General features: G+C 39.8%; 1 protein-coding gene across 1 annotated transcript in view; it reads right to left on the bottom strand.

The window, feature by feature from the left end:
- Positions 1 to 15,309, bottom strand: part of FMN2 (formin 2) — a 162,720-nt gene that overhangs the window by 6,925 nt on the left and 140,486 nt on the right. Inside the window, exon 17 of the mRNA XM_083732050.1 lies at positions 8,528 to 8,677. Within this exon, the coding sequence (XP_083588176.1) occupies positions 8,528 to 8,677 (150 nt within the window). The remainder of the gene's footprint in view (positions 1 to 8,527; positions 8,678 to 15,309) is intronic.

The raw sequence follows: 15,309 nt of genomic DNA, 5'->3' as shown, positions 1-15,309 counted from the left end.
ATTAATAATTTTGTCTAAAGAAGTATCTCTGGTAGACAGATTCATTTCCTACTGGCTCCAAGTTGGCTTGGTGCAGATACCTTTACACTTTGCCAGAGTCTAGTAGAACATGACTAATTTAAACAGACTGACAAGGCTGGAATGTTCATGCATTTGGTAGTTGAAGTGGTCACGACAAGCCTTCCAACAATAAGCTAAGGAGTAGCTAACATTACTCTTTTAAAAAAAACATACTTCCAGGATCATAGCACCAAATTTATCTACTTATTAATTCAGTACTTTCTGGAATAATAAGAATAAGAATAATAGAATCCAACCACTGCAATTTCAAAACACAGCATGGTTTCTATTTCCTTTTTAAAATGATGGCTTAAAACATTCTGCATTGATTTCTCAAGATTTCTGATGGCAGATTACTCTTCACATTTGTAGATGGGTATTGAAGATTTGCTTTTAAATTTAGATCCATTGTACTTACACCCACTTTCATATCCTTAGAATAGAACTTTTATTCACTAACATTAGCCACACTAGTAACATCAAGGGTTGCTTCCATGCCATGATTCTTCACCTTTTTTGCTGTTTACTAATCAGTGGCAATTGTCCATCATGGAGAACATTTCCTTCACTGATGCTATAAAATTACTTGGCACTGTAGCTTGACCTCCAGATCACCTTGTATAAAACTTAATATAAGCATGCTGGTATCTTAGCATAGCAGCAACATTATTCCATCCCAAATAAAATCCTCAACATCTTCTATGGGGGTAAGATTGACCTACTTGCGATGGCCCATTCACATGATCCCTGAGTTATTTTGAGACAATAGTTCCAGTTACAGATAGGTAGCCGTGTTGGTCTGCCATAGTCAAAACAAAACAAAATTCCTTCCAGTAGCACCTTAAAGACCAACTTAGTTCTTGGTATGAGCTTTCGTGTGCATGCACACTTCTGTGTATCTGAAGAAGTGTGCATGCACACGAAAGCTCATACCAAGAACTAACTTAGTTGGTCTTTAAGGTGCTACTGGAAGGATTTTTTTTTTGTTTTGAGACAATAGTTGCCCTTGCCCTTCCATGTTGCCTCTCACACCAGAATACAAAGATCAGATGTTCCAAGATTTTTATTTTCACTTTAAAGCAGCATTACTGAAAGGGAGAATCTAGCTTGGGAAAATGATGAGGGGGAAAAGGATTAACACCCCCTCTCCCAGTGCCCCTGCTCCAATATATTTCAGGCAACTCAGCAGCTTTTAAGCGTATATCAAAACATTGGAAGATCCAACTTTACATTTCCCATGTAACATGTATGTTCCCTGGATTTAAGAGGAAAGGGAGGTGAAGGCAGCGCACTGTCTGTGGGACCTGAAGTTATTGGGAGGAAGGGGGCTTTTTCTCCAGGCATCATGGACCAGACTAAAGAAGGGGCAGAAAGAACAGAAGAGCAAACTAGTCAGGAAAGGGGCATGAAAAGGGGTCTTGAGAGAAGCAAACACGTATACAGAAAAGAAAAGAAATGGTGAGGCAGAAATTAGCACCAATACCAGTGGCAGTGGCTATGAAAGGTTTAACTCTTGAGCCATATGAAGTTTATCCTTTAAGCAGTTTTGAGGGTTAGGAACTTTGCCACTACCACTGATATTGTTACTAAAACTCAAAGTGCCTTCCAGCCTCAAACAAACAAACAATTGCAATTCCCTTGTCTCTAGGTGTGTCATCATAAAGTCCAATTTGCTCACTTCTATTCTGAAGGCTAACAAAAGATCCGTTAGCTTACTTGGAGAGGACGTGCCTCCTGCTACAAGATTAAATGCCCTTCTTTGGAAGAAGCAGTGACAGCTTACCGGCATGCTACTTCCTATGCAATACATAGCTACACAATGCCAGACTTTAAATCGTTCAACAGCAAGCTTTAAATCATCCTGCCGAGTAATCTGTAGGGAGACATACCAGTCTTTCTTCAGAGGGAGATCAATGAGCTGTGGAGACATATTGGCCAGGAATCTCTCCTTTCATCTAGATGTACAACATGACACACCAGGTGCCAGCTTAAGTGCTATTCTTGCAGGAATGGGCAACTTTTATAGCCAAGGAAGTCCAAGATGCATCTTAGGGTTTGAAAGTGTGGAAGTGGCTGCTAGTCTGAAAAACTGAATTGGATTTGAGAAACATAGCATCAAGAATTCAGATAACTTTACTTCAGTTTCTGTTTGTAATAAAATTTATAAGCTTTAGGCAAATTGTTTGCAATTTATTGGAATTTTCCACCGACTAAAACAATTTGGGGTGAGTGGGGGTGGGTCACAAACCTCCTTTATTTTAGCAAGCTGCAAAGGTTTATCTGTTGTTTTCGTTTTACAGCTATGTAGAAACTCTTGCAAACATAAATTTATGCATAACTGGGGCTCCTTATATCAGGTAAGGGCAGGATCTGCCTGCACCCAGTGAAGGGGAAAGCCCTGCATCAAACTCAATGAATGAAGTGGGGAGTTCAATGTTACAGCAAGCATCACAAAACATTCTGGGTCTGCCCTTACGCCATATGGTGAAAAACGGACTCCACTGAAGTTACCAGAGCAGACCTGATGAGAACTGCCCATTGTGAAATCTGTCCATTTATTCCTACTTTCTGTTTACTTTAACCAGTTACTGATCAATATGAAGGCCTGTCCTCTTACCCACGTATCACATACCAATATTGTGAATGGTCACTGCGCTTATAACTCTAACTGAAGCTCTAACTAAATTGTCACAAACTGTACTTTTTGCATTTTTTTAAACTTTTCAGCTCCATCCTAATACACTGGTGTGAGTGGATAACTAAGGAAAACAATTCTAGCACCTGATGAAGTGGGCAATAGTCTATGAAAGCTTATGCCATTATATATTTATTAGTCTTTAAGGTGGTGTGGGGAATTCTGTTGTTTCCATGGAGCGTAGCTACTGTTTAAAAAACAAACAAGCAAGTATTTCCATTATATCTATCTATCTATCTATCTATCTATCTATCTATCTATCTATCTATCTATCTATCATCTATCTATCTATCTATCTATCTATCTATCTATCTATCTATCTATCATCTATCATCTATTTATCTATCTATCATCTCCAGGGCAGCTGTTTACCAGCTCCATCTGGTACGCAGGCTGAGACCCTATCTGCCCGCGGACTCTCTCGCCAGAGTGGTGCATGCTCTGGTTATCTCTCGCTTGGACTACTGCAATGTGCTCTATGTGGGGCCGGCAGCTAGATTGGTGACTGGGAGCAGTCGCCGAGACCACATAACACTGGTCTTGAAAGACCTATGTTGGCTCCCAGTACGTTTCCGAGCACAATTCAAAGTGTTGGTGCTGACCTTTAAATCCCTAAACGGCCTCGGTCCAGTATATCTGAAGGAGCGTCTCCACCCCCATTATTCTACCTGCACACTGAGGTTCAGTGCCAAGGGCCTTCTGGCAGTTCCCTCACTGTGAGAAGTGAGGTTACAGGGAACCAGGCAGAGGGCCTTCTCAGTAGTGGCACCCGCCCTTTGGTACACCCTCCCCCCAGATGTCAAAGAGAACAACTCCTCCCAGACTTTTAGAAGACATTTGAAGGCAGCCCTGTTTAGGGAAGCTTTTAATGTTTGATGCATTACTGTATTTTAAAATTTTGTTGGAAGCTGTCCAGAGTGGCTGGGGAAGCCCAGCCAGATGGGCAGGGTATAAATAAATTATTATTATTATTATTATTATTATTATTATTATTATTATTATTATTATTAATTTTATATCTCACTCTTTATCACATGATCTCAGGATGAGGCACAGTGTAAAATCTAGGTAAAGGTAAAGGTACCCCTGCCCGTACGGGCCAGTCTTGACAGACTCTGGGGTTGTGCGCCCATCTCACTTAAGAGGCCAGGGGCCAGCGCTGTCCGGAGACACTTCCGGGTCACGTGGCCAGCGTGACATCGCTGCTCTGGCAAGCCAGAGCCACACACGGAAACGCCGTTTACCTTCCCGCTGGTAAGCGGTCCCTATTTATCTACTTGCACCTGGAGGTGCTTTCGAACTGCTAGGTTGGCAGGCGCTGGGACCGAGCAGCGGGAGCGCACCCCGCCGCAGGGATTCGAACCGCCGACCTTTCGATCGGCAAGTCCTAGGCGCTGAGGCTTTAACCCACAGCGCCACCTGCGTTTTCCTTTACTTCCTAGCAGCAATTCTTGCATATTCATACTTTTTAAATTAGTTGCTGGGACCAACAGATTGTATTGTAAAAGTCATGTACAGAGAAATGGAAGAGGCAGCTATACGGTGATAATACACAGCTTTATTTTTGACTCTCCATTCTTGGAGGTTTTTAAACAGAGGTTGGATGGCTATCTATCATGGATGCTTTAGCTGAGATTCCTGCATTGCAGTGTGTTGGACTAGATGACTCTTGGGGTCTCTTTCAGCTCTAAGATTCTATGATTCTATGAGTTAAGTGAAGCTGTGGAGGTTCTGAACTGGTGCCTAGATTTGATAATAGGAAGGATGAGGGCCAATAAACTGAAACTGAATCCTGATCCAGTGGAGGCACTGAAGAAACCCGGGAACTGATGCACAACCAGCTCTGGATTGGGACTGCATTCCCACCAGAGAGAGGAAGTTTGCAGCTTGAGGGTATTTTAGATACAGCATTGTCAAGTGGCCCTGAAGAAGTCTCAGAAACTTCAACTAGTACAGAACACAGCTGCCAGAACTTTTACTGGTATGTGTACTCTAAATAAACAAACATACGTAGTATGCAATAAGCATCAAGCAGACCTGGCAACTGAGCAGTGCCAAAGCCTGAGAAGTCCTGCCTCTTAGTTTCTGTCTCTCACTTTACGTACGTGTGTGTGTGTGTGTGTGTGTGTGTGTGTGTGTGTTTGTGTGTGTGTGTGTACGCACACTGCTTAACCACTTAATTTACACCTAGAAGTCTCAACCAAAAGTCTTAAGAAGGCAGCTCTGAACTGTAGTTATAGCAACAGATAGAGAAGTAAATTCCTTGAAAGGTGATGCTTAGTTTCTCGAGCAACGGCCTCCATTACTGCCTAATTTCTTCCCCGAGGTCCTTCATGCCTCTTTGGCATTTTAGCCAAGGCTTGAACACCCCCACCCCCTCCTGCGCATTCAACTAGAGATGGCAGTTGCAGCACTGAGAAAAATAATCTGTGCTTCTCCCAATGAAAAGAAAGACAGGGAGGGAATGCATCTGCTTCTTTGGCAATGCCACCCTTCATGGGAACTTACGATAGGCTGCTCAGGAAGAAAACCTTCCAGTCCTTTCATTTCACACCCCACCTAAAACAAAAGTGGAATGGTAGCCGATGAAGGGGTTACAAAACCTTGGAATGAGCAATTAAGATTCCTGCCATCAGGTTGGAAGAACAAGTTGCTCTCTCATAGCCAGAAATCTCCCCAGTGAAGAATAGCAATGCCTAGTAAAAGAGCAGAGTGCAGTCACACTCCATAGCCGTCAATGCTGAGTTAAGTAAATCCTTGGATACCCTCATGTATTATGAATGGCTGGAATGCAACCCATTGTTCACAAAAGCAATATCTGGTTACTCAAAGATTCAGCACATACCACACTGGATTTTTTTAAAAAGAAGTTTGTATTCAAAATGAATTTCTGGAATACAGAGAAGGGTCAAAGGTTTCAGAGCAAACTTAAAATATAGGCAGCAGGTGTAACATTTGGACATGCTGATGTCAATGGGAAGGCACCCAAGCCCTGCTAAAAATTGGTCTGAGATTCTCCTTGAACACGGAAAGATGTCACAACATTGATGCAATGAAGCAAAGCCTCAAGATTCAGCTCTGGTAAAAATTAATGCCATTCATTCTTTGCATCACATTACTGGAGTGAAACTGGAAGACCTCACAGATTTAAAGCAAATAAGAACTGAGTCCTTAAAAATACAAGCATAAGGAAACAGCTACAGACAAGCTTATTAGAAGTGCATTGTTGGAAGGAGTCTGAAAATAATAAATAATAAAACCAAATAAAATCAGTGCCATGGCTGATTCTCTGCACTTCAGTCATCTCTGGCAGTTGCTAACTCAGTCTCCTGGAGAGAAGATTTTGAAAACTCCTTGGCTAACTTTTCTTCTTTTATGCTAACTAATTGCTAGTGTTTCTTGATTTCCAGTTGAAATGGGTTTAGTTCCCACTTTCCTTTAACAGCTTTAGTACAAAACTTTATCATTGTGGCTAATGTCAGAAAACTAAATTTATATTCTGTCTTTAATTATCTACTTTCTGTGGGACCAATATGCCTCCATAGCCAATGCTAATCTATGAAGGATACATTTTTTGTCATACTAAATAATCCAGAAGATGATTTGAATTGTGTGTCATCAAAACTCTCCAAAATTTTGAAAGATTCTGTTATTCTAGACAGATGCTATATCATATCCGCCAAACTCAATATAGCATCATCACAATATATTACAGCCATATTTTGCTAGAGGATTATTGATGTGACGATATCTTAGAGAATATGCCAATCAGATAAGTGTTTCTTTATAAAACTCAGGGTGACCCCATTAAGGCCAGAACTTAAGAGTTCTTGATCAATCCTCCTCTTTAATGTATGTTGTGAATGACATGAACTGAGAATCTTCCTGAAAGCAGTAGCTTCACGTCATTTAAGAGTGCTGTCCATGGTTGGTTGGTGCTGATGCAGTCAGGCAGCAGTGCTGGAGCTTAGTTCCAGGCCTGACAAATTCCCCAAGTGCCCAAAAATATAAATAGGGGCTGTTGTTTTTGTGAGTGAAACAAAGAAGCATAACCAAATACTAGTACAAGGTGCAAAAGAGTAACCATTCCCTTAAGGCTAGATTGAAGGTAAGTCTTACACACATAAATGACATATGCTATTTTTTATTGAGTATTCAAGCAGCATTTCAGATTATATAACATGAATCAGTTACTATTATGGGTGGGCACTGACTGGCTATACAGGCTTAATGATGAGTGTGTGGAAAATAAGACAGCAATAATCTTTGGAAGTTTAGCATAACACTTGCATTGTTTTTCCACTTGGTGGCCAATCAACCTACCCAGCCAGTCTATTTTAAAGACTTTGCTGTGGATATAATTGGTCGCCATATTTGGGGCTGGGAAGAAATTTGCCTGCAAACAAATTGAATCCATTTGGGATTTTTCTTCCTCATTGCAATCATCACAACCATTGGTGGATAAGACATTGGGTTGAATCCTCTAGTGGCAGTTCTGGGTGGCAGTCCTGTCCTGAAGCCTACAGGGGAGCAGATAGGCCATAGGACTTCCATGTGGCAGCCTGGGAGGCCAGCTTAGCTGATTCACGTCTTGCGATGGCCCTTAATCCAGGCACAACCTTGAAAACCTCAGGATGAACACCCAGTGCCTAAGCCTAAGCCTACACACACCTGTAATCAATAAAGTTGTGGCTATTTGCAACCCCAGAATATTCTTGTGCCTGTTTGTATTGTGTCCGAAACATGGGGAAGCCAGTTCTGGCCAGACTTTACTCACCAAAAAACTTTGCAGTTGACCGTAGGTCATCTTGCAGGCGTAGGGCTGTGCACAAAAGGCACCAACCCTCCCACACTAGGTGTATTGGGGGAGTGGGATAGCATGAATCTTGCCTTCTCCAATTAAGACTAAGGTAGTTTATGACAGTAAAATATAATAAATCACAAAATCATAAATAACAATAATACAATCTCACCCATAATATCATTGTATTCCAGCCTAAAAACCTCCAATGACTTGCAGAAAAGGCAATATCTAAAACACTCATAGCAAATATGAACGTTTATTAAATTGTGGATTGAATACCACAGCTTCAGAGCTAGTGCAGAAAATGCTCCACCTCCACTACACTGCTCTTAATGATGAGTACCTGGGTAGGGTTTCTCCTACCAACGTTGGCAAGTGCGTCTGTAGAGAGAGAGTCAATCTTCCCATGCACTTCCCAGGCCATTCAGCAGGGATAGGGAAGCTGTGGCTTTCTAGAATTTCTGGGATTCAATGTCCATTGGTCTCAGTCAGAATGGCCCAATGGTCAAGGATGGAAGTTGTAGTCCAACAACATCTGGAGGGCCATGGGTTTCCCATGTCTACCATTAAGGGATGGGCTCATAAATTTCAATTAGGTCAACTAGCAGGCTGTGCAACTGTTGGCTAAATGTGTTTTAATTTTCTCATCAAATGAAGAAACTTGTCTGCAGCATTTTGCAACATATGTAGTTACCCATATAATTTTTAAAAATGACAGAAGTGGAGCTACAAAACCTAAAAATGTGCAACAGCAGATTGTCTAGTATAGCATGAGAAGAGATATTACGTTCTTGAGCAGGAGAAAATGTGATGACTTTGTAGCAATCACTTAAATATTGGAAGTTAAGAATTTATGATCCATTATTATAATGACGTTTGAACAGTAAACAGATATGTACAATTTTATACATTTTCCTTTTGTATATAATATTAATAATTTTAAAGTAATCAAAAATCAAGAAACCTACCTTTCTTGCAAAATGAGCTTATTTTCCTTCTTCCAGAACTCTTTAAAATCAGAACTGAATTCATGCCAAATGCTGAAGAAGGCATTTAGTGATACCTCCTTCTCACTCATTTTTGGTTTCATGCAGAAATATGCTGCAGTCTCCAAAAAGCTGTTGAAATAAACAAAGAGGACAACTATTTCATTAGCAACAATGAGAGACAGTCTCTATCATACATGGCTGATAGTACTGGTAAATAAACTGATACCTATCACAAACATAGTCCTAACTCTTCTATTTTCATATTCTGTACTGAATCTGTTTAGAAAACCCGGGGTCTGGTGTTTCTCATATATGTTTCATTATGTGGTCAAAGCTTCTTTCATTTTTTCAACCCAAAAATCAATTGTTCAAAGCCAAGAAAACCAGACTATCGTAACTGTTGATGTATCACTTTTTCATTGCATTTCAATCATTTTCCAAAACGTGTCGTTGCAGAACTGACTATTGCAGTTCCTGAGCAAATTTAAAGATATTCCTATGAAATAAAGATAAATGTCTTAAACTGATGAAGCCCAATGATAGGCAGAAAATCTTTGAATTAATAACAGTGACACAGGCATAGCTTTAGAACATCGTAAATCTCTTTCGTTGAACTACATACACACAGTGATTTGTCAGTACGGAAGGCAACCTAATTGGTGAATCAAACAAATGGAATTTTGGATTGTGGGAATTCCAAAGCAATCTTGCCCCATGGAAAGGGGAGGTTTGCAGCAACAGCTGGGAACAATCTGGAGGGGAATCCAGAACTTGGACTGGAAGCGGGTGGCGGGGTTTGCTTGCAGAATTTTGCATGCTACATATGTGTGTATGCATGGTTGTCATAAGGCAAGAAACTTCATAACCTGTGTATCACCTTTGAGAAGGTCTTATCCTATGTACCACTAAATGTTGTTATCAGAAATGGCCCTGGATTTTTTCTTTTTCTCTGAATAAGAAATGGCAAATATCAGTTTGCATGATACCAAAAGAAGTTTGCATGATACCAAAAGAAGCTGGCCAGTGAAGAGAAAGCCTGTGTCAAGTTGCTGAGCTTCACAAACCCACCAGCAGACACAGCCCAAACTTGCTTGGTAATTGTGTAAAAGGGAACTGACATTGATGCCCAAACATGCACACAAACGAATGTTTAAAGCTGCATCTATTATTTCCAGACTTCACAAGTTGTGCACATTATACATGCAGCAATCACGTTTGCCATATAAAGTCTGGTGCTGTCCTAGGAATGGGATGATAGCATCACAGAATAACACCAAGTTTACCCAAGGATGCACAAGATTAAAAGCATCACATTCAAAGCAGCCTTTCCAGGCACTATGTCTAAATGTAAGATAACAATAAGCCATAATTCTCTATCTGAAGCCTTTTCAACAATTAGGAAGCCAGACTAGATTGAAACTCCCACAAATAAATGCTCAATGAGTTTGATAAATAGAAGTAACATTTACTGGAGACGTGAAGGCTTTGGTTAAGAATACTACGGGATCAAAGGAGGCAAGACAGGCTTTTACACTGATCACTGTTAATCTTGCTGGGAAAGGACGGAAAGCTGATTCAGTAACACAGAGACATTTAACTCCTAGCAGAATCCCTTTATCTAAACAGCTACAAGTAATACTCAAGTACTCAGCTAGATCACTTCTACGAGAGTGGATATATTTGTAAAATGCAAAAATGTCAGAAACTGGCACATAGTCAAAAATAATATACAACTATCACTTATATACAAATATGGAGAATATGAGCTGCAATACAAGTAGGCTTAAAACCAGGACTCCTGAGGAATTAAGTTGTTTATCAAGCACAGGAAAGTTGCATTCAAAATAATCATTTGTACTGAGAAAGTTTCCCATATATGGTAGTTGAAAGATCCCTACAGAACTCATTTATTTTTAAAAAAGAAAATAGATGGGTGAATACAAGGTTTGGCATGTTATCTCCCATGCCCTTTCGTAACAAGAAGATCCTAAAATACACTGAGGGCAAAGATCATAGCCTTGTACTTTGAGAGAGAGAGAGAGAGAGAGAGGGAGAATGCTGCATTGTTTTCTTTTCATAAGGTTTGTAGCATTTTAAATTACAACTTTTATAGCTGAAAGAAAAACTACATATTTACAGCAACAAAACTACAACTCATGTTCTTTGTATTCTGTGTTATCTTATCAGGCTCTCACTCTTTCACACACATATATAATACATACAGTACATGAAAGAATAACCATAAAGAGTTTGTTACTATTTTTTGATACTTTTCATATGTATATGGAGCTCTGCATTTTCAGGGATAGAGGATCATTAGTTATTTGGTTTTTATTTATATATTTGTTTGATTGAAGCTTATTGTCAACTGCTTTAGGACCCTTTCTGAGGGGCCCTTTTCTTGATATAAGTACATAAGTAAGTAGTCTCTCTCTCTCTCTCTCTCTCTCTCTCTCTCTCTCTCTGTGTGTGTGTGTGTGTGTGAGAGAGAGAGAGATTTTTAGAGGTGTTAAATAGAAACTTCTTCCTAATGTCCAGAACTTGAAGTTTTACTGAACGCGAAAATAAAAATGGGGATTCTTAAAATAATAATAGATGTGTAAATGAAAACATCTTTCGTTACCCAATTTTTTCTTGTGACGTGATCTCTTCAAAGTCCCACTCAAATCAACAAAATTTGAACATTTTAAAAAGGCAAACTTGGGGATGAAAGAGAAGTAGTGATTTACCAGATACAGGGACCATAAAAATAGGACCCACTGGAGCATAAGCTGTGACTCTGTGCTCAGTGGAAATGCTGCAATTAGAGAACAAAACCGACAGTCAAAACTCCACAGTCCTAGTCATGGGTTTCTTAATTACAACGTCACTTTGGTGAGGTCACAATGCTTCAGCACTTTGACTTCCTTATCAGCAAATTGGGAACACTTACTAATGAAGAGCGGTTTTTGTCAGGGTAGTGTATTGTTTGTAAAGCTCTTAGAGATGCTTATCTCAAGGGTGCCTGAGCAAAGAGTGCTGTTGTACCTATGCTTCCACCACTGGTGCAGAAATTGTGGGGGTGGGGGAGGTCGCTGTCAGGGATTAACAGAGGCAGCAAAGGTCAGCAGCTTTGCTTCAGCTAGCATGACTTTTCAATCCTACTTAAAAAACAAGTCATTGGTTGTTCACACTGCTGTTTTGTTTATGGAGGGCAGAGGCTAAATGTCTGCTACATGGATTTCAAAGTAGTTCAGATCCCCCACCAATTAAAGATTTAAATACCCTTAAATAAGTAAAGATAGTAACTTATCCTTGATTAGGGCTTTATATGGCTTCAGTTTTACACAACACAATCCTCATCAGAATAATATGATTGAACACACCGGTAATTTACTACATACATACTGTCATTCAACAATTCAGGAGGTTAACTCTAGATTTTAATACTAAATTTTAACAATAAAATATGATGAAGAAAATATAACTAAAATAAGGAAATGCAAAACGAAACCCCATCACCCCAAGTGGAACAATTTGTAAGAAACCAATACCACAGAGTCAGAGTCAGATTGCATGAAAATAGTCCTAAACTATATCCCACAAACAGCAGGTCATGCAAACGCAAGTGCGGTATCTGATGCTGTCCCTTTCACTGAATGAGGACATCCATCAGTGGAACAGAGGAGGCAATTTTCTGTGATCCACCTGTCCCTCCCTAAATCTGCTCCAGAAAGTCAGCAGACTGTTCTACTGATGGATTTATTCTGTCCATGGAGGGGACAGAACTGGATACCACCTAACAGAATAAACTTGGTACTGAAAAGGAAAAAGAGATTGAGTCAAATGAATTTCTCTGAGAAGTGCTTTTCACAACCTGGGTACCTTCACACACAAAAACACCATGTTCTGTCACCACTGTCAAAATCTTGAAGACTGGAGACACCTGAAGTAGGGCCTTCAGTTACACTTTAGCTTATATTTTTTGTACATCGCCTTGGGCAAGTTTTGTGAAAAGACAATCCAAAATATTGGAAAAACATAATATTAAAAGCAAAATTAGGTCTACACATGCAGCAAAAGAATATTGTGCAGCTCCTCTCACTAGATGGTCCATTTCACACTATACATGGGAGAATACATCTTCCAGTGCTTTCCAAAAGAAACAAATATTTCTAGCTAGGCTGTCAGAGAGGAAGTTTCTAAGTATGCCTTGCCCCTGACATACACATTTTCCATATACAGAAAGATTTCTTAATGTGGGAACATCCAAATAAGGATTTGTTTTCCTTTTTCAGTCTAATGCAGACGTCCAGGGAGAGCCACCCTACAAGACTGTGCTGCATGTGTAGATTGTCTACCTCTTAAATCTATATAATACAAGAAGCTTGAAAAATTCTAAAGAAGTGGCTTTCAATGTCAATACTGACTTAATGGTCAAAAGTTTCATATTGTGGCCATTCATTTTTGGATTCAAAATGAAATTCTCAAATACTCTTCTGAATTCCAAAATTTGCAATTTCCAGCATGTTATCTTGCATGATGTACACCTGAACACAACACTTAGAATATCCAGAGAACTGTTTTGTTTTGTTTTGTTGCTGTTCTGGTAACCAGAGACTTATTTTGTTGCTCGAAATGTTACATATGGAGAGTGGGGCAGAGCCACCTGGTTCCATCTTGCTTTCTAGGAAGTCCCTTTCCATAGTAATGTAGCCATACTAGAGCACAGCGTTGTGCAAAAGAAGCGCCAGTGTTGTAGCACCAAAACAACAATAGCAAGTGTCATCATGCAACTGTGCATGTTTCAGTACTCCTCTTTGGAAAAGAGTAGTTTCCCAAGGGAAATCTTTTTTTCTTTCACTGAAGTTTCCTAAATTATGTCTCTCTTCTCCACCCCATTCCTTGAACACATTTCAAAATGAGTGAAAAATGGTGCCAACAAGGGAGGCAGGGTAGAGAATCAGATTAAAATTGAAATTAAATAATTAAATTGACAAATCAATTCCCAAGTTGCTTCTTATGCCAGCTATTACTTAACCCACAGACTACAAGAAATGTGGCTTAGAAATGTGTTCTAGGTTAGTATAATATGTCAGTCTATCGCTGATTCAAAGAACTTAGGCTACTGTAAATTCTCAGACAGTAACTGATGCAATATCAAAAGCAGTGGAGAAGTATAAATTTCCCGTTGTTTTAACTAGTGAATGAATCAAGTGTGCAGAAATCAAACGGTAGCATTTAGCCACTTACAGGAAACAACAGCAGAGCGTGTTTACATATCATCTGGCATTCAAAGAAGGAATATACTTGAATGTATTGGAAAGAACTGTGTGTGCAACTCCAATAGTGAGGTGCATGTAATCAATAAAAGGCATGACACAGCTACGGAAATTATTGTCATTCACATACATACCACAAACAACATAAAACACAGCACAGATGCAACTAAATGTGATTACTGGAAATAACATGGAATAAAAATTATGTGATCTGATTGAGAGTTCACTATTTAATTCTTTCTTTCCCCTAAGACAGGTATGAGGAATCATAACTTTTCTTGATTTGAAATGAAAGATCTCATGATAAATGTGCATATCAGTGTCTTCATTTACCTTTTCTCTCATGACTCCTGTTCTCCTCCAGTCAGATAGGGGTGAAATCAGCAGAGATCAACCTCTTTACAATTTCACTTAAAACTGGAGACTGATTAAAAAGTGGAGATGAACAGAATACACGTGACTGGCTGGAGTTTAAGACTAGGTAAATCAGAGTATAAATTGTAATGCTTTGTTATGTTTTTATATATGCTGGAAACCTCCCAGTGCGGCTGGGGCAACCAAGTCAGATGGGCAGGGTATTATTATTTTCAAAGTTGCTTTGTTCATGGGATTTCCTTAGTTATGAGATTGTTAATTTAGCATATATTACAATGAAAATTTGCAATGTGACTGAGCTGCCTGCTGAGTTATTTTGACACTAGTCAGGGCCAGCCCTAGAATTAGGCAGGGAGGTTATTGCCTCAGGAGATATATGCTGGGGGAGGGCAACACTGGCAGCCTTCAGGGTGTTCACCTGAACCTCCTAGCCAGTGCTCTCTGTTGAAGAGCATGCACCCCTAAACTAGCTTGTTGACCTCATGTGCAGTGGGGAATGCTATCCCACTGACAGTCAATTTCTGAATGTATATAGGGAGTGCACTTACCCTTGTTTCAGGCAGGAAAAGGAATTGGCCTGGCTACCCACAAATGCAAACTGATTGAATTTCAGACTTAAGCTTCTGAAGAATGTGATGAATATGCACACAAAGTTTCAGGTGTACTATTGAACCATGGCCCCAACCACACAAAAAAGTTCCTGGATTCAATCCCTGTCATCTTCAGCTTGTATTTTTTTATTTTAAAAGTCTTTTGGGTATAAGAACATAAGAAACTGCCTTATACGACCCAACTATGAGTCCAACTAGCTCAATATTGTCTACATTGGCTGCCAGCAGATCTCCAAGGTTTTAGGCAGTAGTTTTTCCCAGCCTTACCTTGAGATGTCAGGGACTGACCTTGAGAATCTTTTTATGTACAGCATGTGCTCTGTCACAGAACTATGGCCCTTCCTTGTGCTGTTATGCCTGACAGCTCTTTGTGACCCCTTTGAAACAACTTCCCCCCTACTTTACCATGTCAAGTATTTCACAGGTTCTCAAGTAGTTAGCTGTGAGGGTTGAAACTAGAAAGTGCCAGGTCTTTTTCTATTGCACTTTATCAATATTGTTCAGGGGGTGATGT

This window comes from Podarcis gaigeae (genome assembly GCF_964106915.1).
Source record: "Podarcis gaigeae genome assembly, chromosome: 3".
NCBI classification, from domain to species: Eukaryota; Metazoa; Chordata; class Lepidosauria; order Squamata; family Lacertidae; genus Podarcis; species Podarcis gaigeae.
This window is presented reverse-complemented; position numbering and strand designations above follow the sequence as displayed.